Here is a 27,933-nt window from a genome sequence, read left to right as displayed (position 1 = left end):
GGAAGGACCAAGGGCTTGTGACGCTCGTGGTGTCCAGGAACCTGGATAAGAGAGAACCTGGCCAAACAAACTGGGTCTGGCAGAGCCAGTTTTTATGTGGTGTGGGAAAACTGGGCATTAATCAGCTCCAGCAGCTGACCGATGGTTTCTAGAGAGTCTTGCTGGGGCAGCTGCTTGGCCAGGTCGAAGGCTTTCATCCCCACCTCCTGGGCCTGGAATGGGATAGAAGAAACACCCAGGGATTGTCAGGAATCTGGCTGTTCTCATGGGATAGTTAAATACCTGTTGAGGCTGAGTGCAGGAGCAGCCTGGAGCAGATCCAGGCTCTCTTTCTGAGGTGACCTGTACAAGCTGCTTTACAGGAGAGCCTAAAGCTGCCAGCAGATCCCATATTTAGGATCCAGTGGTGCAGACAGGAGATTACTGACTCCAGCCCCCCGTGCTGGACATCACCTCCTGTCTAACACAGCTCCCCTGAACAATCCCAAAGCCATGCCAGGGAAAACAAACAGCTGTACTGAATTAAATCCTTCATTTCTCTTGATAAGGAACAAAATAATTTCCTTTGGTAGCTCTTCCAGGGATTAGACACTCTCACAATTATAAAACTTTGTCTTTTTTCTTTTTCAAACAAATTCAAATTTGTTTGTGTCTCCCAAACACTTCCAAGTAGTGGCTTTCTATAATACAAAGAAGAGACCACTAATATTTCAATACAGTATTTTTCAACACCTGTATTTCCAATCCTCAAAACCCAGGCTGAAGAAACTCAGGGTTTTGAGATCTGATCCCAAACAGAAGGGCTGGATTTCCAGATGGAATCTGCTCAGCACTTCCTCAAAATCAATTCTTGGTAAAGCACAGAAGTTACTAGTCACCTGAATTTTTAAGCCATAAAGACACAGGAATGCAGATTCCAAACTGGAATTACAGACTCCAATAGACTGAACCTTGAACTCAGGGGAGTCTGGCTCAAGGATAGGTCTGTGAGCCCCAGATGTTGCTCTGTGTAACTCCTGAACTCAGGTCTAAAGGCAGCTACACTGCCAAGATAGTCCAGATAAAGGAAGAACCCAGAAAATGTGGATAACTGCAGGATCCACTGGCCTGGCAGAGACCAAAACTCATCCCCCAGGACTGTCAGCCTTTACAGAGTGCAGGTCACAGAATCATGGAATAGTTTGGCTAGCAAGGGGCTTTAAAGCTGATCTCATATCCCATGGCAGGGACATCTACAAGAGTAGGTTGCTTCAAGCCCATCCAGCCTGGCCTTGGACACTTCCAGGGATGGGGCAGCCACAGCTGCTCTGGGCGCCCTGTGCCAGGACCTCCCCACCCTCACAGGGAAGGATTTCCTCCCAATATCCCACCTGAGCCCTTGGTTTGGGCGCTATGAGGCACTTTGGTCACCAGCGCTGTGGGCTCAGGAGAGGTGCTGGGGAACTAGAGGACCAGGAGACAGGATGATCCCCAGAGCAGCTGGGATCTTTCAGACACAACCTACCTTGGCTAAATCCAGGCCCAGGTAGTGGATCATGGCCAGGGCATGCAGGACTCGGGCTGTTTCCCCAGGATGCTGCAGTGGCCCCTGCCCCCGGACCTCCAGCATCGCGCACAGCACCCGCCTTCCTTCCTCGCGCTGCGCTTCGGCTGCACGGAGAAAGAAATGATCCTGATGGATGGATTTGTGCAAGAGAATAGGTTCAAAACTGCCCAGCTGGCTCTTCTAGACAGCAAAGCATTTCTACTGTAAATATCAGCATGGTCTGAGGGAGGGGAGCCCCCGGCACAGGGTGCCCAGAGAAGCTGTGGCTGCCCCTGGATCCCTGGAAATGTCCAAGGCCAGGCTGGACAGGGCTTGGAGCAACCTGGGAAAATGGAAGGTGTCCCTGCCATGGCAGGGGGTGGAATTAGGTGGACTTCAAGGTCCTTTCCATCCAAACCAGTCTGGGTGTCTATGATCCCAGCTTCATGCAAATTCCATGCCCATGAACAGGACTCCTTTCATCCAGTCAGTGCCTGTGTTGAGCAGTCTTCAGAGAGGATTCCTTCTGCTGCAGGAAAAGAACATTTTTTTTCTACTCCTGTCACACCAAAGATGGTCTCCTGTAGCCCTGCCTAAGTGTTCTTCCTACTCTGGGAACTCCTGATGGAGGTAGTGCCAGGAAATGGGATTTTCAGAAATGCTTCTCTTAAAATCACAGAATCCCAGACTGCTTTGGTTTGGAAGGGATCTTAAAGACCATCTCATTCTGATTCCCGGCCATGGGCAGGGACAACTTCCACTAGACCAGGCTGCTCCAAACCCTGTCTAACCTGACCTTGAACATTTCAGGGAGAGAAATTTTTATTCCCTTTCCTGAATTAGCACAGATGGTAGAAAGGAGCCAAGAACCAGAGTATGGTCTGGTTTCAGGGATGCATGAGGTAGTACCAGGGGCACACTGATGCTTTCTGCACCTTTATGTGCCAGTGAGAGACTCCCCAGCCTTTCTCCCAAGAGTGCTCTCCTGATTAATACATCCAATAATCTGTAATTGGCTATTCCATCATGTCCTGCTGCTCCAGGAGGGAGCTGTACCTCCACGTAAGTGAGCTGAGATGTCACATCCATTATTAAAGGGAGACGAAGGAGCCAAAGAGAAATGAGAATGTTTGAGTATCAAATTGCACCAGGGGAAGTTTACTTGCAATATTAGGAAGAAACTTTTTCATGGAAAGTCATGTAAAGCACTGGAACAGGCTGCCTAGGGAGATGGTGGAGTCCCCATGCCTGCAAGTGTTCAGAAACCACGTGGATGTGGCATTTGGGATGTGGGTTAGTGGTGAACAGGACAGTGCTGGAGGAATGGCTGGACCTGATGATTTTAAAGGTCCTTTCTGAACCAAATGATTCCATGAGTCCATGAATCAAATTTTGCTTTGCTCCAGTCAGTACCGAGGGAGCTGTGAAACGGAGAATGCAACCAGCAAGGGCAAAGCTGGGATTCCACGGAACACCTTCATTCCTGAAGAATTGGCATTGCCATTAAACTCAACCTCTGGAAACACCATGCCAACATGACCTGTAGGGTGCAGGGACTCTTTAACCCCCACTTCCCAAAGGTTTTGGAGCAATAGCAGCTCTTACTCATCCCGTCCTTGATGCCTTCCTCCTCCTCGGAGAACGGCGACGCCTCTGCCTGGGCCTGGAGCGCTCGCTGGTGCTCGTGAAGGCAGCTCAGCAGCCAGGCGTGCCAGAGGCTGCTCACCTGGCAGGAAGCATGGGAATTATTTCACTCCTGTGAACCCCTGGTATTCAGTTGTTCTCCAAACAATGCCCCTGCACGGCCCGTCCCCTCCGCGTGCCTGCGGGTCACTGAGCTAGGCTGGATGTTCCCAGAGGGATCACACTGCTCCTGTCCCACACAGCCCAGCTGCAATTGCTCCCATCTCCGGCTGACTGGGGATTTTCACCCAACTTGAACAAATCTAACCAAAATGTTCACCAAAAGCTGGTTGACTTGAAGTTTGGGACAGGAATGGTGGTGGATTTTGCAGCTCCCAGCACCTAATTTCCACAAAAATCGACTGAAGCAAGTAAAAGTTCATTTGTTGAGTTATTAAATCAATTAGATAATTATTACTTTCCTTGCTTGATTAATCCATTCTGAAAATCTTTTATCAGTGTGACTTTTTACTGATTCCCCGTGTCAATTTTAGGCGGCTCCCACCTATAATTTGTATCCCACTCTTCCCTGGATTTAGGAACTCCTCAGGGACCCTCTGTACTGATGGGACTCGAACCCCTGGCACAGGAAATTTGGTAGCAAAGCTGTTTTTTAACAAGGTTTAGCTGCTCAAACTGAAAATAGTTTATTAAGAATTTTGAACTGATTACAGGATTAATATCTCATGGCTTTAACTCAGATAATTATTTATGTACAAAAAGGGTTTCTGGGACTGATCCTAAAAGGCAACACTGACACTTGATATGGTCATCATCCCGTTGAAACGAAATGGAAAAAACTTTGGAAAGAGCATAAAAAAAAAAACCAAAAACTCAGAGGATGATTTTAGGTTCTACCAACCTCAATATACAGTGAATTTGCTACATCCATTTTATTCTGGTAGAAGAAAATATTTGCCATGTGGAAGTACCCTCCAGAGACCTTGATAGAATTTAGTCCAAACTCAGCAGTCGCCAGGTAAACCTGAAATCAATATTAAATAAAAATAAGCCCCAGAAAGTTTTTGTTCATGTCAAACCTGAGAAGTTTTTCATTGTGGATTAATATTGCAAATGCTGAGGATTTTTAATGTGTAAATGATGCCTGACGGTGATTGGAAAATGTGGTACTTAAAAGCTGTTTTTTGGGGGTTATATAAAGGAATTACATGCTAAAAACTCTATTTGGGGATTATCCATAGGAATGAGGCACTAACAAGCTGTATTTTGGGGGTTATCCATAGGAATGAGGTATTAAGTTGTATTTTGGGGGTTAAGTAAAGGAATAAGGTATAAAACCTCCATATTTAGTGGTCATCCATGGGAATGAGGTACTAAAGAATTGTATTTTGGGGGTTATCCATAGGATCCATAAGAATATACCTAGTTCACAGAGTTTATTCATAGGAACATACTAAAAAACTGTATTTTGGGGTTGATCCATGGGAATGCAACACCCTAAATCCCCCCTGGCTGGGGCAGAGGCACCTGCTTGGTTCATTCTCTGAAGTCCAGGGCAGGTTTCCCACCTGTCCCCCTCTCCCTGTGCCACCCATCTGTCCCAGCTCTCCCAGAGCCAATCCTGCTGCCTTCCCAGCCCCCAGGCAAGCCTTCCCTTCCCCTGGAGCAGCAGTGGGAAGGCAGTGTGGCATTCCAGCTATTCTGAGCTGCTGTGTGACTCCCAGCAGATCCCAGACACGCAGCCAAGGTCCAGGCAGGTCCTGAACTTGTTAAGAGTTAAAAACTTACCTGGTGCTCTTTCAGGCACCACATTTAGGGAATTAAAAAAAAAAAAAATAAAAAGGTGGGGGTGGATTTTGGAAATCTCCAAAGACTTTTGGGAGATTCCTTTGTGGAATTCTCAAATGCCCAAAGGGCTTCTAGACCGAGCAGAGACATGGCTGTGTGTTATAATAGAAAGGGTCTAACTCTTCTGCCTTTATGTCATCATTTACACCCACACAAAGCCACTATCAAATTCCACAGGAGTGGGTATACATCACTCAGCACTGGATCACTGGATAAATTTAGTCTACATGGGACAGAAATAGGATGTGGAGAAGTTCATCTGGCTTTGGAGGATCAAATGACAGGCAAAGCATCCACAGGAACACAGGTGGCAATGACCAATTCCAAAGAGTTTTCATGGCTGAAGAGGTGGAATTGGAGAAAACGTCATTGAACCAGATACTGAAATAGGGAAATAAGGCATTAATTAAATAATGGGTGACAGAGCTGGGAAAATACTGAGGGAAATAACAGCCAAAATTTGAATTATCTGTGGAATAAAGGCAACTCCATCAGCTTGGGGCAGGAATGTCTGGGCATCTCTGCACTGAAATGAAGCTGATGGAGAAATTTATAGGGAGAAGCCATAAAGACAAGGAATGTGAGGAACATATGAGGAGTGTCTGAGGGAGGCTCAGCCTGGAGAAAAGGAGGCTCAGGGGGGCCCTTCTGGCTCTGCACAGCTCCTGACAGGAGGGGACAGCCAGGGGGGTCAGGCTCTGCTCCCAGGGAACAGGGACAGGAGGAGAGGGAACGGCCTCAGGCTGGGCCAGGAAAGATTTAGGTTGGATATTGGGGAAAATCCTTCATGGAAAGGGTGCTCAAGTATTGGAACAGGCTGTGCAGGACAGTGGTGGAGGTGGACCATCCCTGGAGGTGTTCAAAAAATGTGTGGATGTGGCACCTGGGGACATGGGTTAGTGGTGGAGCTGGCAGTGCTGGGGGAATGGTTGGACTTGTTCATGTTGGAGGGCTTTTCCAGCCTTAGTGATTCCATGATTCTCTGTCACTTCACAAGAATAGGGATAACTGGCAAAACACATCTTTAGCTCACACATGGATCCACAGGTGTCTCAGATCTATCCAGTTTGGGTGTCTGTGATGTGAACCTTCTCAAGATCCCAAATCTGCCTGTTGGCATTTCCATATTGATCTGGGAGAAGAGAAGGAATTACAATGGAAGTGTTCCTTGTTCCTGTATTCCAAGGGACTCACATCATTGGCCAGGTGATACAAAGCCTGGTCCAGGTTTCCTTCAGCAACAGAGAAAAGCCCCAGCCCACGGTGTAACTTAGACTCAAGAGCAGCACTGCAGTCTGGGGTTTGCAGGACAATCCACTGGGCTTGGGAGAGATATTTGGCTGCCTGTCGGGGACGGCCAGCACCTGGAATGACATGTAGGGACAATCAGGGAAATAAGGAAGATAAGGAGCATTTTTTAATCTGGAAAGTCAGAGAATACTACTGGCTGTCCTGGGGCAGCTTGATATGGAGATGTATTTTGGGGATTCCCCACTTCTTTCCCAAGTGCTTCTGAGTTACCCACATGTCTAAAGACTCATTTACAGTGAATGTGTAGAGAACTCCAAAAGGAGCTAGAAACCACAGAATTCCAGACTGATTTGGAATGAAGGGGACCTTCAAGCTCATCTAGTTCCAGCCCCTGCCATGGGCAGGAACAACTTCCTCTATCCCAGGTTGCTCCAAGCCCCATCCAGCTGGGCCTTGGACACTTCCAGGGATCCAGGGGCAGCCACAGCTTCTCTGGGGAAACTGTGCCAGGGCCTGCCCACCCTCACAGGGAAGGATTTCCTCCCAATATCCCATCTGACCCTGCCCTCTGGCAGTGAGTGGGAAGCCATTCCCCCTTGTCCTGGCACTCCAGACCCTTGTCCAAAGTCCCTCTGCAGCTCTCTTGGAGTCCCTTTAGGCATTGAAAGGGGTTCTCAGGTCTCCCTGGAGCCTTCTCTTCTCCAGGTGAGCACTCCCAGCTCTCCCAGCCTGGCTCCATGGCAGAGGATACATTGCTCACACTGAGCAATTGCTCATTGCTCCTAAACATTGCTCACAATCTCTCTGGAACACGTGGCCTAAACAGGTTCACTCCAGACAGGCACTGATGTCTCTCACCTTATCACACTGGAATTACTCACAGTATTTTTTCTCCCTGCTCTCATCACACCATTTACGACAATCCCTGAGCCAGCTCCGTTGTGCCAGCAGAGCATTGTGTGCTCCTGGAATGGCAGTGATTTACAGGGATCTCTCTTGCAGGGAGAGCAGCTCCCATGCCCTCCTTTGCCTTGTTTTCCAAAGCACACAATGAGAAAAAGCTCTGCTCAGGCAGAGCAAGATTTGTGAATGAACTGGGAGTTCTTTGGGTGCAATGGCCTCTGAAATGTTTGCTGGTTCTCTGAGATAAGAGTACAAATAACCACCCTCCGGAATTCAATGCTTTGGAGAGTCATCTGAGGCCATGGAGGTAAAGAATTGACTATCATACAGCTTCTCCCTTGGGAACTGGTGGAGAGGGAGAAAACACTTAATTTGATTTCATTGATCTCATGGGTGCTGAGAGATTCTTTTCCCCAGAGCCACAGAAAAGGGGTGTGAGGGGGGTGTGTGTTTGTGGGACAGCTCAAATCTCTGCAATGCCCTTGAGGCACAGCAGGGCCCACAACTGCTCCTTTCCAGATAAATGGCAAAAGGAAACCAGAAACCTGAGCCGGGAGCCTTGCCCTTGCCAGCATTCCCATGTTGACAATGCTCACCCGTGGAGGCCTCAGCCAGGAGCAGATAAATGGGCACGAGCTGCACGGAGCCAGAGCCGAACACTTGGGAGCTGAAGCGCAGCGCCTGCAGTGCTGCAGGAATTGCTTCCAGGGGCTTCCCTGCCCACACAAACGCCTGGGCTGTGCTCAACGCCACGGCAATGAGGGATTCCTGCAGGGAAACAGAGCAGGGGCAGAGTGAGAAAAGACAGGGGGAAAGGAATCACAGAACCCCACAATGGTTTGGGTTGGAGAGACCTTAAAGCCCATCTCATCACATCCCCTGCCATGGGACGCTTTTCACTAGACCAGGTGGTTACAGATGCACAGGCTCTTTAAAATTAGGTTTTCAAATTACAAAGCAGCAATTGTAATGTAGTTTGTGGCTGTAATTAATAGACAGACATTAAAGCTGTCATATTAGAAGGTATTAGAGTCTGGCTCCCTTCCTGCTTTGAGCAGGAACAGCTTTGGACATCCTCACAGGTCATGTGGTGTCTTCCCGGACGAAGAATCCTTTACGCCTCCTGACAAGGTCTCATAAGGCTGCAGCAATAAAAGCTGTGAAGCACAGAAAATGATCATCACAAGACCAGAAAGGAGATTAGAGCCAGGGGCTCTGGCGTGACTCAGAGGCAGCCAAGCCCTGTGGTGCCAGCATGGCACGGCTCCAGCTGCTGGAGACATGGCCAGGGAGTGAGGAGAGAGCTCCTCACAGGGAACTGCAGCTTCATCCCACCCTCTCCTGGCTGGTCCTGGACTGGGATTTTGTGTGCAGAGCCTGAAAACTGGTCAAAATCAGAAGGTATTACACTCAGCAAATCCATCCCCAGCCAGGGCTGGTGGTGCAGCAGCTCCTGCAGTGTTTGGGTTTGTCAGAACCCATAACTTATCCTGTACTTATCCATATATAGCTGCTCCCTGCCTTTTGCTGTTCCTACCAGTCCACACCATTTGGCCTCCAATGTTAGCAGCAGCTGATGTAATCCCCAGCTCCACAAACAGATCTCCATCCCAATTCCTGCTCCCTGCCAGGAGCTGTGCATACTGCGCCCTTACAGGGATGCCAAGGAAAAAGCGCCAGGATCCTTGTAGAACGACAGAATTCCAGAAAGGTTTGGGTTGCAAGGGGCCTTAAAGCTCATCTTTTCCACCCCCTGTCACGGGAAGGGACATATTCCACTAGACCAGGTCGCTCAGAGCCCCATCCAGCCAGCTACTAACACTCCTCCATCACTTTTCCCAGCAGTGGTGCAGCAGGAAAGCTGCCTGGGAATCAGTGGTGCTGCTGGAGAGTGCAGCAGTGCTACCCTGGTTGTCTCAGTGAGACACTGAGGAAACACCAGTTCACCCCTTTACCACCCTCTGCCTCCAGCTGGGGCTGAGCTGGGCAGAGACACCAATCTCAGAGCACCAGGCTTTGGCATTCTGCTGAGCTTGAGCTGCTTGGAGTGAGGCAGAGTTGTGCAACTCCAGGACAGAGAGCTCCAGGACAGCCTGCGAGGGATCCTGGAAATCTTGGCTGAGGTAAAGAGACACCTTTTTGGATAAATGAGATCACCAAAGAACATATCCCAGAGCAACAGCCCCTGCTCCAGTGGGGAGAGCCAAGAGCCAGAAAACACAGTGCCCATTCCTGAGCTACCAGAACATGGAGAGGGGAAAGGCAGGTTTTCCAGAGAAGCTGTGGCACCCCTGGAAGTGTCTAAGGCCAGGTTGGATGGGGCTTGGAGCAACCTGGGAGAGTGGAAGGTGTCCCTGCCCTTGGCAAGGGGTGGAATGAAATGGACTTTAAGGTCTCTTCCATGCCAAACCAGTCTGGGATTCTGTGAAACACAAACGGTGTCCAGGGAGCAGGTGGTGCCCAGGAGAACACCAGCACATGCTTGGGGCAGCAGCAGGAAAAGCTGGTATTTCTCAGGCTGCTTTTTCTGTCTGTGCCAGTCTGGTGCAACCAGTGCAGGCCCCAGTGCGTGGGCATCGCCCAGATTGGCATCTGGGAGGTGCTGGAGATTGGAATCATTCTTTTTTTACTCCTTGTCAATGGTATCATCGCTGCCTCCCATGGCCTGAAACATCTGCAGCAAGGACAAAGCTGGGGGTTGGGCTCTGGCACAGCTTCCAGGAGGAGAAGGAAGGGCAGGAGGCAAGAGGAGCCCTGGAGCAGTGAATATTTCCAACCACAGTTCCAAGCCTTGGAGGATGGCTCCCTTTGGCCCTGAAGAGCCCTGGGGGAATGGTTCCCTTTGGCCTGCCCTGGTTTCCCCCTCCCCCCTGGCCCTGTTACTTTGGGCTCTCTCCATGTGTGCTGCAATTTGAGGTTTCTCTGAAGATGCCCCCACACAGTTTTTGGGGTTTGAGGGGGCTGAGGACCTCAGCTCTGCTCCAGGTGGGAGCAGGGGGTTGGGAACACACTCAGGGCTCAGTGCCACATCCTTTATTCACTCTCAGGCACCAAAATCTACGGTGTGTCTGAAGAAATGAGGATTTCAGGAAGAGGGAAGGCTCCAGTGAGCTGGAGCTGAACCTGCAGTCAGAGCAGGGCTGGGGCTGGCTGGGCTGGATCTTTTCCCATGCCCAGGAGCTGTGGGGAGCTGACATCACACAGGCAGGTGAGGCTCTTCTCCCAACAGAAACTTGGAGTTCTGTTGGTTTGGAGGTGCTGTCTGCAGGCACCCCCCTGGCTATGTTGACAGAAGCAGATTTCTATCAACAAAGCTTTGGAGCACAGACAAGGAATGAAACTCATAAAACCTCCTGGCTCCCAGCTCCCTGCTCCTCAAGCCACAGGGCATTTGGATGTGCCCAGGTTTCCCTGTGTCCTGACTGAGGCTGGAGCTCTGTGTTTTCTAAACAAACACAGGGCAGGAGTGGGTGAAGTACAGCAGAAATGTTCAAAAAGCAGCAAACCCAAGGCAGGCTTTGGGCAGGAGGTTTTTTTCTCTAGTTATCATGAGTCTGCAGAGCTTTTCCTTCAACTCCAAAGGCCTTTTTTGCATAGAATCCCAGACTGGTGTGGGTTGAAGGAAGCCTAAGGCTCATCTCATTCTGCCCCTGCCAAGGGCAGGGACACCTTCCACTATCCCAGGTTGCCAAGCCCCGTCCAGCCTGGCCTTGGACACCTCCAGGGATCCAGGGGCAGGCACAGCTTCCCTGGACAACCAGTCCAGGGCCTGCCCACCCTCACAGGGAAGAACTTTTCAAGCACTTTTGTTGGATCTGGAATAGGAATGTGATGCAGCCAGTAACAAGGCACTAAATAACCTCCCCTTCTCCCAACACCTCTGAGCCAGCCCAGCCCCAACTTGACTGCTCCAAATCCTGCTGGACATAAAGGAACTTTCCCTCCTGCTGGGAAAGCCAGTGGGTAACTGAGGGATTTCCACTGTCTCCCTCCTTTCTTTGGAGAGAAGGAAAGCAAATTGTCCCAGCACAGACAGTTCTCAAAATCTATTTTTATTTAAATAGGCTGGAGACAAAGGTCAAAGAACAGATGATGTTAAGGACCTTATAAAAATCACCACTTCAAAAAAACCCCCAGTCTTCTCTGCCTGCCTTGCCCATGGAGCCAGTCCCAGCCCAGGCTCCAGCTCCATACTGCTGTTTGCTCACCCAGTCTGAACCCCAATCAAGAGTGACTTTCTCTCCACCAGCCTTCCTGCTGTCTTTCCCTTCACCTAATTAAACCAGCAGATTAACTTCCAGCTAATGAAGGAGCACTTCCCTCAGCTGGCAGCCACGTGGCCTGCTGGAATGTATGGGGATAATTTTAGTTGCAATAAAGTCAATGATGTAATCAATGTCAACATCAGTGTTCAATAGCAGGGGTGTTTCTTGGAACAGCTTCAAGCACTTCTGGATGCAGAATCCTGCCACACCCCCACGACACCCATTCTAACCTTCCTTGCAGGATTTATAAAGAACAACTTAAACAGAACCTGGAATTAAGGAAGTTTTGCATTTTCCCTTTGGGACACACTGGCCTGACACACCTTCTGTGGACTTTGCTCAACAGTCTCACCTGGGATTTTCAGCCAGACAGGAGTTTCCAAACCAGCCTGTGATGTCATTGCCCAGTTCCTGTAAAACCAAAAGGAACCTGCTGCCTAAAGCCTGCCACGAGCTCTCACCAAACAGGACTTTTGCCTTTGGACTTCATCTTTCTGGAAGCTCCCAGGAAAGGTGACAGCAATGAGCTGGTCCCCAAAGCCCCAGAGCTGGGCCAGAAACACCTTAGAAATAGTAATTCATGTAAAATTCAAAAGATTAGGGGTGTTCTCTGTTCCAAACCCACTGTGTGCTGCCCTATTATTCTGCGTCTGGGAGTTCTTACAGAGGGAAAATTTATTTCCACAGGGAGGAATTTCAGGAGCAGATGCACCTGGGTGGGTTATTTTAGCAACAATGTAGAACAGCAGCTCCTGCCGTTCCATAAACAGAAACAGAAGGAGTTGCAAACCACTGGGGCTGGAAAGGAGCTGCACATCTGCATGTCCCTGATGGAGAAAAAAGGCTGCACTTAGTGGGAAAGGGTGTTCCAAGCTGGCTAGGAAAACAAAGGGAGGGGACTTGGTTTCTTTGCCCCTTTGCTCTGGGAAAGGGGATGCCCTCCCACCAAACAGCCTGGAAGAAGCAAACCTCAGCTGGATCCCAGACCAGCCTGGGTGATGGACCAGCCTGCTGGCAAGGTGGGAAATCCAGGATTGCTGCTGCCTGAGGAAGCTCAGGACATGAAGTAAACACTCTGGAAATGGCTGGAGGCTCAGGAATTATTGTATTTGCAGGGACTCTCGTGGCAGGGAGGAATGATGAATCTGACTCCACGTTCTCAACTTTATGATACTGTATTATATTAAAGAATACTAAACTATACTAAAGAATACAGAAAGGATACTTACTTGTTGTAGTGTACTGAATGCTAAAAGATAATAATGAAACTTGTTACTCTTTCCAGAGTCCCAACACAGCTTGGCCCTGACTGGCCAAAGAGTGAAAACAACTCACAGCAGAATGCAGTGAAACAATCACCTGTGGGTGAACAATCTCCAAACACATTCCACATGAGCACAACACAGGAGAAGCAAATGAGATAAGAATTGTTTTCCTTTTCTCTGGGGCTTCTCAGCTTCCCAGGCGAAAAATCCTGGGCAAAGGGATTTTTTCAGAGAATGTGAATGCCACAGGGAATGACAGAGAGGATGCTCCCACCCTCCTTATTTTTTGTTTAAAAAAAACAACCCCCAAACCTCTGCAACCAAAAATCAAATCAACCAAGGAGGTGCCATCCTCTTCCTTGGGAGCACGCAGAGGGAGGAATTCTGAAGGAATGGATCCTGTGAAGGCAAAAGCCTTGCTTAGTTTTAGCCAAGAAACCCCTTTCCATTTTATATCGATTGGGCAGTGACAGCCAAGGCTGCTTTGGAGACTCCAGTGTGGCTGAAAATTCCAGGTGAGCCCCGTGTGCCCCTGGTGTGTCCCACCATGTACAGCCAGGGCACGGGGAGGAGCTGGAATTCCTTCCCTGGAAGCACTTTGAAGCTGTGCTTGTTGCTCCTGCACCCACCTGCCTCCTCAGCAGCTGCTCCTTGCCATGTTTTCTGTCTGTTTCAGAATGGAAACAGGGCTGGGGCCCAAGGACTGGGATGAGCAGGTGGCAGATGTGGCTGTGGATGCTGATCCAGTCAGTTTTCTGGTGGGAGACATCACTGGCAAAAGGAGGGGAGAAAGATACTGGTATTTACTGGGATATTTTGTAAGGGAAGGTTATTCCCTGCTGTCTTTCAGGACTTTCTCCACAACAATTACCCAGAGCCCCTGGGCTGCCTGCAGGGCACCCAATCCATGATATTCCCAAATGTCTCCATTTCACAGCACCGTCCTGCCACATCCCCACGGTTCCCTGTGCTAAAATCCTTATCTAAATCACTCCCTGAACTCCTGATACAGCTAAGTTTGAACAAATCCCTGGATTCCAACACTGGAAAAACAAAAACCACAAACCAACCCACCCCAGGTCACTGTGGGAACAGGGAATGTTCTGGAACTCAGTGACTGCTCTGGGGGCATGTGAGGGATGTTTGTGACACTCCAGAGCTCCCTGAGCTCTGCTCCCTGCCTGATGCAGGAGCTGCTGGAAGGCAGCAGGAGCACTCCAGGTGAGTGTGCCTGCTCCAGCTCCTGCTGCCCTGCTGGCTGAGCTCCAGCCTGGGCCCTCTGCAGGCTCCATCCTGGGTCTGGTCCCTGCCTGCTGAGCCCATTCCTGCCTGCTGAGCTTTGTGCCAGTCTCATCCCTGTGTCCTGGGCTTGGGAAGCTTGTCTGTGTGTACTGAGCTTCATCCCAGGGATAATCCCTGCCTCTTGCTTCTGTCCCAGACCACACCCCAGGCCTTGTCACTGTCTCTCTGTCCCTGTCCTGGGCCTGTTCCTGCTTCCTACGTTTCATCCTGGGCCTTCTCCACGTGTCCTGAGCCTCATCTTGTGGCTGGTTCCTGCTTCCTGGGCCTTCTTCCCATGCCCTGGGCCTCATCCTAGGCCTCGTGCCCTGAGCCTTTTTGTTGGACAATCGTCCTGTCCCAAGTCTGCTCCTGCCTCCTCCTTCCTGGGCCTCATCCTGAATGCCAAGCCTTATCCCAAGCTCTCTGCCCGTGCCTCCAGCCTCACCCTGGAGCTAATCCCCTCCTCCTGCCCGGTCCCTGGGCCTCTCCCCGGGCTCCCTCACCAGTAGTAGGTGAGGCGGCAGCCGGGGCAGCGCAGCGGGGCCGCTCGGGCCCCGCACAGCTCGCAGCGCGGGAGCGCCGCCATGACCGGCCCCGAACCCTCGGCGCGTCCCCGGTTGCCGGGGTGACACTTCCGGTGAGACGAAACTCGTCACTTCCGACCGGCACCAACGGCGGCGCTGGCGTTCTGTTGCCGAGACAACACTTCCGGTAGGGGGGAAGGTGACACACGTGATTTCCGGCGGGCCGTGCGGGCCGGTCCCGGTCATGGCGGCGGCGGCGGCGGCGGAGGAGAAGGACAAGGGCAAGGAGGAGGACGAGGACAACGACGCGAATGCGGCGGCGACCGAGGGCCGGGTGCGGGCTTGGGCGGCGGCGCAGGCGGCGCGCGGGCGGCGCGTGGCGCTGGTGACGTCGGGCGGGACGCAGGTGCCGCTGGAGGCGCGCGCCGTGCGCTTCCTGGAGAACTTCAGCAGCGGCCGGCGCGGCGCCGCCTCGGCCGAGCGGCTGGTGCGGGCGGGCTACGCCGTGTGCTTCCTGCACCGCGCCCGCTCCGCCTTCCCCTGGGCCCGCGCCCTGCCGCCGCACGGGCCCGCGCTGCTCGACGCGCTGCGCCTCACCCCGGGGTCGCCGCCCGGCGTGGCCGCCGCCCCCGCCGCGCTGCCCGCGCTGCTGCCCGCGCTCCGCGAGTACCAGCGCGCCACCGAGGCGGGCGCGCTGCTCGCCATCGAGTTCACCGGGCTCGTGGAGTACCTGGCGCTGCTCCGCGCCGCCGCCCGAGCCCTGGCGCCCCTCGGTACGGGGGGAACCGGGGGGACCGGGAGTGAGGGGCGGCCGCCGGTTCGTAGGGCACGAGGCAGGGCAGGATGGAGCCCCCCGGGGGTGTCTCCGGTGTGACCTGTGCCCAGGTCCGGGATGAGGATCTCGGGGTCTCCATCGTGAGGGGAGCAGGAAGCAGGGATGTGATGGTTGTGGGAGAAGGGTCGAGGGGTCCCCGGGATGAGTAGCGGATAGAACCCCTCGCGGTGGTCCCAGGGCCAGGTATGAGGTGATCCCGGGACCTGTGGGGCTCTGGCGTGAGGGTTCCAGGGGGCACCCTTGCTTGGAGGGCTCCTGCACCCCGGCATGAGGGTCTGGCTGTCCCCGGAGGCTGTTGTGGCTCGGGAGGAGGGGACAGGACAGAGCCCGGGCTGGGGTCAGCGCTGCCCTGCTCAGGATTGTGCTGGGGGATCCCCGAGGGGCAGCCTGGTCTCCCCGTTGGGTGTGTGGCAGGGACAGGCCGTGGCAGCAGGGGACAGCAGTCGTGTTCCCACAGGCTCCAGCGTCATGTTCTACCTGGCAGCCGCCGTCTCGGATTTCTACATCCCCGTCTCCGAGATGCCGGAGCACAAGATCCAGTCCTCGGAGGGGCCCCTGCAGGTGAGACCCCCCTGGGCATGGCCCCCTCTGCCACCCCCCTCAGCCATCCCCTCCGTGCTTCCAGGGCCCTTCTCCTGAGAGCTGGCTGTGGATCAGCCCGGGAAAGCGGCAAAGCAGCAGCTCGTGTGTGTTGTGAGGGGGTGAGATCCCACAGGGACAGAGCCCTCTGGAAATCCTGAACTTTCACTGTTTTATTCTTATCTTGCACTGAGGGGCCCAGATAAGAGGGCAGGGCAGGATCAGCCCTGCTCTCCTTTGATCCAGGTTTATTTTTAGGGTGGGATTTAGGGGTGAGGGGTCCCGTGGGTTATCTGCAGGGAGGTCAGTGCTGCTCTGTCTGATATGGAGCAGCTTCAACATGTCTGCACTTGTGGTGTGGCACATGAAGAGGGCCCCCTGAGGTGCCTCCTGCTTTTCTGGCTTTGTCCTTTAGAGCTGCCCGTGCTTCCATGGAGATGAGGAGAGGGTGGGTCTCAGAGAGAGCTGAAGTGTTCCAAGAATAGCTCCTGGAGAGCTTGAGTTGCTGCCTTTTGTCTGGAGAGAGGCTTTGGGGAAGGGCCTGGAGTGCTAGGACAAGGGGGGGAATGGTTTCAAACAGACAGAATGGATTTAGATTGGATATTGGGAAGAAATCCTTCCCTGGGAGGGTGGGCAGGCCCTGGCACAGGGTGCCCACAGCAGCTGTGGCTGCCCCTGGATCCCTGAAGGTGTCCAAGGCCAGGCTGGACAGGGCTTGGGATGGGATAATGGAAGATGTCCCTGCCCATGGCAGGGGGTGGAATGAGATGGGATTTAAGGTTCCTCCCAACCCCAAACCATTCCAAGACTCTGGGATCCATCTTTCTTGTATGAATGACAGAGCAGCACTGCAGCACCGAGGTCCCTCTCAGCAATGGGAGCAGGTGTCTCTGGAGTTCTTTACATAACAAATACCAAATTTATTTAATTAATTTCTAAGAAATTGCCGGGCTTCATTCTTTAACATTAGCATTGGAAAGATGAGACCTGGCCTGATTCCCAGTGATGGATCCAGAGGTTGGGAAGCTGGAGAACAGTCTTGTACTGTTTTTCTCCATGCTTGAGCACTTTTGTGCCTCGTGTTAAGGAGTTGATAGAAGGAAAGGTGAAGATGGAATAAACTACCCGAATTCTGGAGAGGTGAAGACTCAGATTTGTGCAGATATAATGCTTTTTTAAATCTTCTCTCCTCATGTTTAAATTCCCCCAGTGTGGTTAGCTCTGGGAATGCAGGGCTCCTGTGGCCTGGCCTCAGAACCCCCTGACTGTGAGCACCACATGGATCATTAAATTTAAATTTAGTGTCATTTGAACCTTGTTTGGTGAGAGCTGCCCAAACACTGCCTTGAAAAACTTCCTGGTGCAAATGGAATATGAAACAAAGCTGGAATTTCCCTCTTTCCCATCCCATCTCTTACTAAAACTCCCTGTAATGATTTTACTGATTTTTTCTTTTTATCTTTCCCCACTGCAGATCACAATGAAGATGGTGCCAAAAATGCTGTCACCCCTGGTCAAAGACTGGGCCCCTGAGGCCTTTGTGATTTCCTTCAAACTGGAGACAGATCCCCAGATCCTCCTGGACAAATCTCGGCAGGCTCTGGAGAAATACCGGCACCAGGTGGTGGTGGCCAACGTCCTGGAGTCCCGCAGAACCTCTGTCATCATCGTCACCAGGGACTCACAGACTCCCCTATCCCTGTCCAACGAGGAGCTAGCACAAGGCATGGAAATAGAGGAGAAGATTGTGAGTTACCTCCAGGGCCAGCACACAGCCTTTATAGAGAGGAAAGGCTGAGGAGCAGCTGGGAGGAAATGAGGGAATGGTGCTGCAGAGGGAGTGGGACTGGAGCCTGTGCAGGTGAACAGAGCAATCCCCACGGAGCACGAGGAGGGCCGTCCAACACTGCCACTTCCATACAGCCTGCCCATGGTGGCTTTGTAAAAGAGAAATACATGGAAGTGAAACCATTCCAAAGGATATTTGTCCTGGTGTCTAAAGGAGGAAAGAGGCTTGTTTCTGTCCCGTGGGCTGGGAGAACGAGAAATGGTGAAGGTCTCTGTATATAAAAAATTTCTTGAATCTCCTTCTTTGAATTTTCTTTTAGAATGGCAGGAGGAAGGAATGGGGCTTCACAGGAAAGACGTGCTGGTTTTATGACTGGAGTGGGGAATCTCTGGTGCTGAGAGTGGATGGTGAAACTAGGGTAGCAAAAAGGAAAATGAGGTGGCAGCAACTTTGGGGAAGCAGCTCTTGTGCCAGGGGAGATCCTGGGAGAGATCCCATGTTCCTACATTTCAGGTGCTGCAGCAGTGTCCCTAAAGCATCTGTTTCAAAGGTTTTCCTTCCATCCCAGGTATTTGAAGGTTGCTTTGCTTCATGTTCCATTTACACCAGAAAGTTTTCCAAGGCAGTGTTTGGGCAGCCCTCACCAAACAAGGCTCAAGTGTCACTGCAGAGCTCTGTAAACAAAGGCAAGGCCTCGTTTGGCACGGACCACAGAGGATGGATCCAAGCTTGAGGCCAAGGTTGGAGAAGGGGAGAGGGCACTGGCAGGGGTGGTGTCCTGGGGAGGGAATGGAGCTGGGAAAGGAAGGGGCTGGAGCACCAGGAGAGGCTGAGGGAGCTGGAAGGGGGCTCAGCTGGAGAAAAGGAGGCTCAGGGGGGACCCTGTGGCTCTGCACAGCTCCTGACAGGAGGGGACAGCTGGGGGGGATTGGGGTTTGCTCCAGGGAGCAAGGGAGAGGATGAGGAAACAGCCTCAGGCTGTGCCAGGGGAGGTTCAAGGTTGGATATTTAGAAATTGTTCATGGAAAGGTGCTCAGGTATTGGCACAGGCTGCAGGACAGTGGTGGAGTCTCCATCCCTTGAAGTGTTCCAAAACAAGTGTGGATGGCACCTGGGGCAGGGTTTAGGGTAAACGTGGCAGTGCTGGGGGGATGGCTGGATTCAATAATCTTGGAGGGCTTGTCCAGGCTTAGTGATTCCATGATTCTCTGACAGCAGAAGGGCTGGCACTGATTGCCCCTGGAAGGGGAAGCTTCCTCTTGGCTGTGTGGATTTAGAACTGGAATGTTCCTGGTTTTATCTAAACCCTCTTTGAATGGTTACCAACTTCAAGGTGTGTGTTCCTCATGCCTGCAAGAAACTTAACAGCAGCTCTCCTGCTGTCCACTGTGTGTCTGCTCACGGGCTGTCCTCCAGATAAATTCACTGGGATCCTGGGAAGGGCAGCAGCACATGGGAATGCTGGAAACATTTCCAGAGGCAAGACTGTGCTCTGGGTAGAGCCACGGAGTGTTCAGGAAGCAGCAGTCATTTTGTAATAACACCAATCCTCTGAAAGTGAGGGGTGCTCAGAAAACAAGGAAAATAAAGCTAGAAGAGCAAGGAAAGAGCATGAGGATGGGATCAGTGGATGCCATCAGTGATGGGGGAAGTCCAGGTTGATCAGGAGGGGAGCGATCCAGCTGGAAACTGAGTCAGGAGAAGGAATGCACAGCTTACCTGTGGCCAGGACTGATAAAGAAGGTGAATAAGCTCCAAGAATTGCCTGTCTTCATCTCCCAGTAGGTAATTGGTGGGAATGTCGAGTCTGGGATTTCTCTTGTGTTTGGAGCCTCTGTAGACAGCAAGGATGGGCCAACAGGGGTGAGAATATAAAACCTTGTGTAAGTTGAACACGCCCTTGGAGGAGTGTTGGAACAAGGGTTGGGAGAAATGCCACCAACAGTCCTCAGAGTGTCCTGGAATTCCTCAGAGCTGGTTGGGAAGGTAAGGAATAATCTGAGCTTTTTGTGGAGCAGACTGGGACAGTGGGCCCAGAGAATCTTGGGGTTTCATTGGGCTTGAGAACACGCTGTGGGCTTCCAGCATTGTATCTGTCCCTCTTTGTGATGTGCTGAGCCACAGCCATCCCCATCCCGTGCCAGGGATGCACCTGTTCCCTGTGGGGGGTTAAACCCAGTCCAGGAGTGCTCCCACCCTGGCAGTGTTTGGGCTGGTGTTTGGCCACTCTGGGAATGCTGGTTGTGGTAGCTAAGGTGGAAGTGCAAGTCCAGGATGTGTCCATTGCTTTCTGAGGATCTCAGAGGGCGCAGTGGAAGGTCCTCCCTGGCCTGGAGAAGATACCTCTTCTCCTTTCTCTGTCATCCCCTTGTGAAGTGCCTTCAGCCAGTGAGTTGCTTCTGCAGGGTGGACCTGCTTATCTCTTCAGTTCCTCAATCTCATGGAGTCATCTTTGGGTTTCAGTGGGCTTCAAAGCTCATCTCATTCCACCTTCCACTGCCCGAGGTTGCTCCAAGCCCTGTCCAACCTGTCTTGGAACACTTCCAGGGATGGGGCAGCCACAGCTTCTCTGGGCAGCCTGTGCCAGGGCTTCCCCCCTCGCAGGGAAAAATTTCTTCCCAGTATCCCATCTAACCCTGCCCTCTGGCAGCAGGAAGCTGTCCCATCCATGCCCTCGTCCAAACTCCATCTCCAGCGCTGTTGGAGTCCCTTGTATGAACTGGCATTGTCTCTAAAGGTCTCCCTTCTCTTCTCTAGGCTTGGTTCCATGTGCTTGCCCTCTTCCCTTCAGCTCCAGTGGAATCGCTTGGGGTTTAGAAGGAAATCAGGGAATCTTTTGGTGGCCCGGCAGTGGCCGCTGCGCGCCGCCAGGGGGCGCCACTGAGCGGGGAGGGGGCGTGGCGAGGCGCGCTGGGGGCGTGGCCTCGCAGGGCCCATTCACGGCATTGCTGCTGGGGGCGTGGCCTGTTGCCATGACGCCGCGGTCCGTCCCGCCGCATGGACGCGGCCGCCGCCGCCCCGGTGGGTGCGCGGGACCGGCCCGGGGGCTCGGGGCCGGCTGGAGCCCTGCCACCAGCCCAGGGCGGCTCGGGGTGTCGGCGGCGGCACCGGCCGGCCCGGGGGGGATTTCGGGGGATGGGGTCGGTGGAACCCCCGGGATGTCCCGGGGGCATGGGGGTACCCGCGGCGCCCCGTGTCTCACGGCCCCTCTGGCTGCCCCGCAGGCGGAGCCCCCGGTGCCGGCGGACACCATCCGGCGCTGGCTGCGGGCCGAGGGCGCCGACCCCGCCGCCCCGGCCGAGGAGCAGCTGGGTCTGGCCTGGCGGCTTCTGCGGCGAGCGGAGACCCGGCTGGGCGAGCTGGAGCGGCGGCGGGCCCAGGACATGAGAGACGTAAGGGCCGGGAGCGGGCCCGGCTGCGGGCTGGGCTGGGCGGGGAACCGAGCTGGGGGGCGGCTGGAGCTCCAGGAGCGGCTGAGGGAGCTGGGAAGGGGCTCAGCCTGGAGAAAAGGAGGCTCAGGGGGGCCCTTGTGGCTCTGCACAGCTCCTGACAGGAGGGGACAGCCGGGGGGTCGGGCTGTGCTCCAGGGAACAGGGACAGGAGCAGAGGGAACAGCCTCAGGCTGGGCCAGGGCAGGCTCAGGGTGGACACGAGGAGAAATTTCTTCACTGAAAAAGTTGTCAGGCCTTGGCAGGGGTTGCCCAGTGAGGAGTGGTGAGGGGAGGGGTAACCCAGGGGAGAGACCACCAGGGGGTACCTGGACAGCTGGGGGACAGACCATGTGATGGGGAAACGGGGTAACAAACCACATGATATAACATAAGCTATACAGTGCAATGTAAAACTATTCTGTGCAAATTCCCAATCACCCAGTGCAAGAGAACAACTAAACTGGTGCACCACAACATCCAAGGACCAACTGGATGTGTCACTCAGTGCTCTGGTCTGGTGACAAGATAGATTTTTGCCACAGGTTGGAAACTTGGGAGCCTTTTACAACATCAGTGGTTCTGGAATACCACTGGGATTAACCCACCCAGGCCTGTATCCCCTGATCCCCCCCTGTGCAGCAGCAGGTTCAGGTGTGTCATTACCATGCTGCTGCCCTTGGGAACTTGGGGTTCATATTCCCATTCCTCATACTGGGCATCAAAAAGCACCTGGTGATCCCAGCAGCTCCCACAGAGCTCCGCACATCCCAGCACCCCCATAGCTGCACGGCCTCCTGACCTCCCAGTCGAGTTTTTACCATTCCCAGGCGTTCCAAAGGCATAAGACATATTGTCCTGCAAATATTTGAGGTTATCCTGGAAACACGATGGGGCGGAGAACATTTTGTGCTGCTGGCAGACATGGGCACATGGGACTAGCAGGGTTTTCTTTGTTCCAGGTGGAAAGCTACGTGGGCCATGTCCGTGCCCTGACAGAAGAGCGGGATGCCATTGCCTCTGAGTATGAGAAGGAGAATGAGCAGCTCAGGTTGGAGCTGGCACAGCTACAGCTGCAGCAGGGTAATCCCTTCCCTCCAGCTGTGGGCCCTGGGAGTGCACTGGCAGCTGTTTGGGTCTGCAAAGCTTCTTGGAGAGCTCAGCAGTGTTTTTTGGGAGTTCTCAGGGAGCTCTCAGTGGTTGCTTGAGAAGTTTCTTAAAGTGTTAGTGAGCTGTTCAAACAGATTTGTAATTGATTTAGAGGTTCTTGCCTGCTTTTACTGCCTTTATTCAGGGAGTTTGGCAGGTTCTCCATGTAGCTCTGTTGTTGCACAAAGCATCTTCCAGAGGCTGTTTGAAGACCAGAATTGATGGTGCTCATTGGTTTCCAGCTCTAAATTATCTGTCACTCCATCAAGTCAGTGAATTTGCTCTTGGCTTTGGTTTACACAAACCCCACATTTTTTAAAACAATGTGGGGGACAGGAATTGTTTGTTCTGATGATTCAAAACTTGGGTGTTCATTGTCGTGGAATTCCAAGATGGTTTTGGTTGGAAGAGATCTTGAAACTCATCCAATTCCACCCCCAGCCATGGACAGGGAGACCTTCCATCAGATCAAGTTGCTCAGGGCCCCTCAGAGCTTCAGTAATTTTATTTACTGAACAATTACTTCACTTATTTAACTTGAAATAATTTATTTTCAAACTCTAGCGTCACTTTTGCTAGGTTTAGTTCTTGATTTTCTTCAGTCTTCTGTTGCACTCCAGTGGTGCACCATTAACTCCTTTAGTGAGCTCTATTGTCCTGGTCCTGAGATAAATTTTAGGGTGGTGGCACAACTTAAAGAGTTTCTTTGTGATTCAGGCTTTGGGAGAGCAAATGCAGGAGTTTGGGGGGAATTTTGAGCATGGGTTGGGTTTTCAGGGAGCACATCTGGTGGTGTGACTTTCCAAAGACGGATTTCCCTAAAAATGTGATGTCTCTGAGCACTTAAAGCCGTGGTTTATGGTGAAAAGGCTGCTCACAAAAGCTGAAATGAATAAAGAGCTCTTGGGAGTCTGGCTGTGGCAGAAAACTCCGTTCCTGGTTGTGTCCCTTTCCACAAGGTGTCAGGAGAGAGACAGAATGTCCCCAAAGCTGGAACGCGCTGATTTCCTCCTGGTGGCTCTGCTCCTCTGGACTTTCTCCCTTCCTGAGGGGTTCCTGAGGCTGCTGAGCAATGAGGACCCCTGGAATGGAAGCTGAGATCCTTGTCCATGGATCTCGGGGTATCCAGGAGGGATTGCTGGTTGCTGCCCAGTGCTGTCCCTGAGGGGGTTGTGTGGCTTTGGTGCTGTAGAGTGTTTCTGAAGGGATTTTTTTGGGGATATCACTCAGATTTTGAGGTTCAGGACTTGTTGACTCACTGCTGGCATTGGCTGCTATCCTGGGATGTGTGTGGATAATTTAAGAATCTGGAAGCCCTGCTCCCTCTGGGCTGTCACCTGCAGGGAGAGGTGCCAGCACTGAGATGTTTTGGGGTCCTTGTAGAGCACTTTTATTGAGTGACTGGTCCTTTTATCCAGGTTTGTTCAGCTGGAGCAGAGGAGGCTGAGGGTGAGCTCAGGGCAGAGCTCATCCCAGGCAGCAGCTCCTCTGGCACAGGATTTTATTTCTGCTCTCTGGGACCAGGGAAAGGACATGAGGGAATGGCTGGAGCTGTGCCAGGGGAGGGTTAGGTCAGGTGTCCGGGAAAAGTTCTTCCCACTGAGGGTGCTGCTTGACACTTCCAGGGATCCAGGGGCAGCCACAGCTTCTCTGGGCACCCTGTGCCAGGGCCTGCCCACCCTCACAGGCAAGAATTTCTTCCTATATCCCACCTAACCCTACCCTGTCAGTGGGAAGCTATTCTCCCTTGTCCTGGCACTCCAGGCCCTTGGCTAAAGTCTCTCTGCAGCCCTCCTTTAGACCCTGAGGATAGCTGGTGCTGGTGACTGACACTGAGCAGCTTTTGAAGATAAAAGTGAATCTCTGCTCGCACATTTGCTTCTTGCCCATCCCGGGCTCACAGGTTCCTACAGGGAGCAGCCAAGGCTGGTTGATGCTGGGCCATCGAGCTGAGCTGAGCTGTCACCTCATCTGATACCTCTGCCCAGAGTGACATTTTTCCTTCCCTCCAGGCAGTTCCTGATCCGTTTCTGATGCTCTCGCTGAATGCGCCGGGTGTTGTTGGAGGGCAAATCGATGGTGCTCCCAAAAGCCTTCCTGAAAAACAACTGGAATGGCAGTGAAACACAGCACGGGGGGAGCTGCCTGGATTTATTTAAAAAGTGGAATAAAAAGAAGACACAGTTATGTTCTGAGCTTGTTTGTTGTAACAGCTGGGCTGGTAAAACATACTCAGCAGGTATAGGCTGTGGTGGGGTGAAGTGGCTGCTGTTCCTCAGAGTATTCCTAGGGTAGGAAAATACAAATATTAATGTAAAATTCGCTTCCAAACAAGCATGGACAGAGGTGGAAGATGCCAGTGGAGCTGTTGAGTGGCAGTGCCTGGGGCAGGGGTTGGCTTTTCCCAAACACTGGGTGGGGAGGGAAGGGGTTTGTAAGGACTCGGTGGGCTTTACTCATAGGTAACCTGTGCTGTGTGAGCAGACCCCCCTCATCCTCACAAATTCTTTTTGCTTTCCAGCCTCTGGAATATATCTGGGATCTAAAATGATGCCACTTCATCCTGCATTGCAGGCTGGGGACTGGCAGGTGAAGGTGGTTTAGGGCACAGAGGGTCCCATCCTGGGCATAAAGCAGAGCAGTTTCTGTTTATTTTAGCTGGGATTTGGTAAAGCTGCCAGGCAGGTTGGGCTTCAGTTTAGTGTGATCCATGGGCTCTTCCCGAGGCACGCAGAGCAGTTTTGATCCTGCAAGCTGCCTTGTTTGCTGTGCTGCAGCAGGAAGGTGCAGGGGAGCCCTGTTTGACCCTGTGTGGAGCAGGCTGTGCTGTCTCCCTGGGAAGATGCCTGGGGCACCACAGGGTGTTTTCCATCCACGGGCTGGACGGGGCCGGCTGTGAGCGCGGAGTGGAAACATGGGATCGATCGCAGCCTCGGGACGTGCTTGTGCTGGTCCTGTGTTCAGTCATGAGAGAGAGGGACAGGCTTGTCCAGGGCTCTGTATGTCCTGTGCCTGAGGAATATTTGCTCTGCTGAACCTCTGCTGTCCAGCTCTTGATCCCTGAGCAGGGAAAGAGTGTGACTGTCCATCCTACCTCTCTAAGAGTCCCTGCACTTCCCATCTTACAACACTTGGAAGCCTTTATAGTCTGGTTTGGGCTAGAAATTTGGTCTGTTGGTTTTGGTTTTAATACGAATTACACAGGGAGTGTTTGAAAAGCCCTCCCCTAGCTCCACAAGCTGCAGCAGTTGCTGCCCTCATCATGCCAGACGCCAAAGGTTCCTCATTTTCTCCTGGCAGGTAAATTCCAACCACACCAACCAGGAGGTCTTTTTAACAACTGTTGGTTGCACAAACATAACAGTGCCCAGCTATAAACTGACTCCTTCAAATCTCGTTGTCACCTTTTTGCCTTAGGGACCCTTGAGTCTGGAAGTTTTTCTCAGTACAGAGTCTTCCTGGCTATAATTTTTAGACAAACATTGAAGCACTGGCAGGTTAATTCTTAAAGGGGTTCAGATCTGCCTCCTTCCTAGACATTCCTTGGGACTATCCAAAATAGTGGTGCTTTCTAGGAGTGATCTGGTATTTTGTGTGTCTCCTGCCAAAGAAAACACCTGTGACTCTGTGTCCGTCTGTTTGCTTTCTCTCCAAGGTTGGACTTGATGATCTGAGGGTGGGAACTGGTTATCTTGGAAGTAATTTCAACCTTAATGATTCTCTGGTTCTCTCAGTATCTGTTCAATATGGTGTTTAGTTTCTACCAAGATGTACTTGGGGTTGAAGGGGCTGAGGATAAACCAGCTTGGGAGAACTGCCTGGGAGGAGCAGGTCCTGTCACATGCTTGGCAGGCAGGGAAGGGAATGTGAAGAGAAACCTTGGGAGAGAGGGAATAGGGCTGACATAATGGATAGCAGGGAATGGGAGGCAGTGAGGGAAGTGGGAAGCAGGAGAGACTTGAGGAACTGCTGGGCTCCAGGAGAAATGGGGCTGTTGCAGTGAGAAATGTTTAGAGGAACTGAGACAGATCTCCAGGAAACCCTTTGTTTCTCCTCTGCTGACACCAAGCCTTGCCTTGCCTTGCAGAAACGCAGCTGAAGGAGGTGGAGGAGATGCTGGAGCAGGAAGGTTTGTCCCAGATCTCCTGCAGTGCTGCCAGTGAACAGGTGGCGTATTTCCTGGTGGAGCGGGCGGCGCTGCTGGGAAAGCTGGAAGTGGCAGCCCGGCAGCTGGGATCCCACAGCAGGACTGATGGGCTCCAGGTACCTCCTGCTCCCTGGCTCTGCCTGCCTGCAAGCTGTGGGAAAGGAATATTTGTGTGATATTTCTGTAATGAAAATTGTTTCTCCTGTCTCTGAGGCCACTGTGGAGTCTTGGGTCTGAAATACTTGAAAGAACTACAAGAAACTTGGAGTGAGAGTATTTGTGAGAGTCTGGAATGCCAGGACAAGGGGGAATGGTTTCAAACTGACAGAATATTTGGATATTGGGAATGGAAAGGAATTCCTGGCTGTGAGGGTGGTAAGGCCCTGGCACAGGTTGCCCAGAGAAGCTGTGGCTGCCCTTTCCCTGGAAGCATCTGAGGCCAGATTTGGCTTGGAGCAGCCTGGGATAGTGGAAGATGTCCCTGCCCATGGTAGGGTATGGAATGGGATGAGCTTTAAGATCACTTCCATCCCCAAACCAGTCTGGGATTCCAGGATTCTAAGTCAGTGCCTTTCTTAATTCTCACCCTTTGCACTTGATTTACTCCCACATCTGCACAGGGACAGTGAAATGGGTTATTTGTAATCCTGTGTTGAGGAGTTTGTGATGTGTTTGGTGTAAAGATTTTCACTGGGTAAGAATGACTTTCTCTGGGTTCAGCTGGAGCAGAGGAGGCTGAGGGCAGGTCTCACTGCAGGCTGCAGCTTCTGCTGAGGGGCAGCTCCTATCTCTGCTCTTTGTGAGCAGGGCCAGGACCTGAGGGAGCAGCTGGAGCTGTGCCAGGGGGGTGTGGTATTTTCAGGGTCCCCCGATGAAGGCGAGGAAAATGATGAATCTGGCTCCATGTTTTTAGATGGCTAATTTATTAATTTTTTATTTTATGATATTATATTGTATTAAAGAATGTTATACTAAAACTATACTAAACTATACTAAAGAATAGAGAAAGGATACAGACAGAAAGCTACAAAAAATGATAATTAAAAACTTGTGACTCTCTCTTCCAGAGCCGCAACACAGCTGGCTGTAATTGGCCAATAAGTAAAAACAATTTACATGCAATTAATGAAACAGGCACCTGTTGGTAAACAATGTCTAAATCACATTCCAAAGCAGCAAAACATAGGAGAAGCAAACCAGATAATTATTGTTTTCATTTTTCTCTGAGGCTTCTCAGCTTCCCAGGAGAAGAGTCCCGGGCAAAGAGATTTTCCAGAAATTATGACAGTAACAGGGGGGTTTAGGTTGGATATCAGGTTCTTCCCCAAGAAGGTGGTGGGGCACTGCCCAGGCTCCCCAGGGAATGGTCCTGGCCCCAGCACTGCCAGAGCTCCAGGAGGGTTTGGACAGTCTGGGTTTGTTGGGGTGTCTGTGCAGGGCTGGGGGCTGGACTGGATCCTTGTGGTCTCTTTCAGCTCAGGATATTCTGATTCTGTGGTT

The 27,933-nt window shown here is 52.1% G+C and overlaps 3 protein-coding genes across 3 annotated transcripts in view; 2 read left to right on the top strand and 1 right to left on the bottom strand.

The window, feature by feature from the left end:
* Nucleotides 1-13: 13 nt before the first annotated feature.
* On the bottom strand, nucleotides 14-14,568 carry ZMYND12 (zinc finger MYND-type containing 12). Its single transcript, XM_041463544.1, has 8 exons — nucleotides 14,486-14,568; nucleotides 13,331-13,472; nucleotides 7,768-7,939; nucleotides 6,212-6,381; nucleotides 4,071-4,193; nucleotides 3,131-3,251; nucleotides 1,505-1,650; nucleotides 14-212 (listed from the first exon to the last, which is right to left on the bottom strand). Exons 1-8 carry the CDS (start codon nucleotides 14,566-14,568, stop codon nucleotides 93-95), a joined length of 1,077 nt encoding a protein of 358 aa, XP_041319478.1. The 3' UTR covers nucleotides 14-92.
* A 143-nt stretch (nucleotides 14,569-14,711) lies between these two features.
* PPCS (phosphopantothenoylcysteine synthetase) lies at nucleotides 14,712-18,007 on the top strand. Its single transcript, XM_041463562.1, has 3 exons — nucleotides 14,712-15,279; nucleotides 15,799-15,902; nucleotides 17,395-18,007. Exons 1-3 carry the CDS (start codon nucleotides 14,751-14,753, stop codon nucleotides 17,716-17,718), a joined length of 957 nt encoding a protein of 318 aa, XP_041319496.1. The 5' UTR covers nucleotides 14,712-14,750; the 3' UTR covers nucleotides 17,719-18,007.
* Nucleotides 18,008-20,698: 2,691 nt separating this feature from the next.
* The window catches only part of CCDC30 (coiled-coil domain containing 30), a 36,387-nt gene continuing 29,152 nt past the window's right edge, over nucleotides 20,699-27,933 (top strand). Inside the window, exons 1-4 of the mRNA XM_041463565.1 lie at nucleotides 20,699-20,730; nucleotides 20,934-21,101; nucleotides 22,100-22,220; nucleotides 26,374-26,549. Coding sequence (XP_041319499.1) covers nucleotides 20,707-20,730; nucleotides 20,934-21,101; nucleotides 22,100-22,220; nucleotides 26,374-26,549 — 489 coding nt within the window. The 5' untranslated portion in view covers nucleotides 20,699-20,706. The remainder of the gene's footprint in view (nucleotides 20,731-20,933; nucleotides 21,102-22,099; nucleotides 22,221-26,373; nucleotides 26,550-27,933) is intronic.

The sequence above is a fragment of the Pyrgilauda ruficollis genome, unplaced genomic scaffold (genome assembly GCF_017590135.1).
Source record: "Pyrgilauda ruficollis isolate IOZ18807 unplaced genomic scaffold, ASM1759013v1 scaffold165, whole genome shotgun sequence".
NCBI lineage: Eukaryota > Metazoa > Chordata > Aves > Passeriformes > Passeridae > Pyrgilauda > Pyrgilauda ruficollis.
The sequence above is the reverse complement of the archived record's forward strand: the minus strand, read 5'-3'. Positions and strand labels throughout refer to the sequence as shown.

Bases quoted from the DNA above. Each gene is read 5' to 3' on its own strand.
- ZMYND12 (XM_041463544.1), bottom strand. From the start codon at position 14,568: ATGGCGGCGCTCCCGCGCTGCGAGCTGTGCGGGGCCCGAGCGGCCCCG. The intron at 13,473-14,485 runs GTGAGGGAGCCC...TCCTTTTGCCAG, and splicing joins TGCCGCCTCACCTACTACTG to TGATGTCTCCCACCAGAAAA. The intron at 3,252-4,070 runs GTTGGTAGAACC...GCTTCCTGCCAG, and splicing joins CAAATTCACTGTATATTGAG to GTGAGCAGCCTCTGGCACGC.
- PPCS (XM_041463562.1), top strand. From the start codon at position 14,751: ATGGCGGCGGCGGCGGCGGCGGAGGAGAAGGACAAGGGCAAGGAGGAG. The intron at 15,280-15,798 runs GTACGGGGGGAA...GTGTTCCCACAG, and splicing joins CCGAGCCCTGGCGCCCCTCG to GCTCCAGCGTCATGTTCTAC. The intron at 15,903-17,394 runs GTGAGACCCCCC...TCCCCACTGCAG, and splicing joins CCTCGGAGGGGCCCCTGCAG to ATCACAATGAAGATGGTGCC.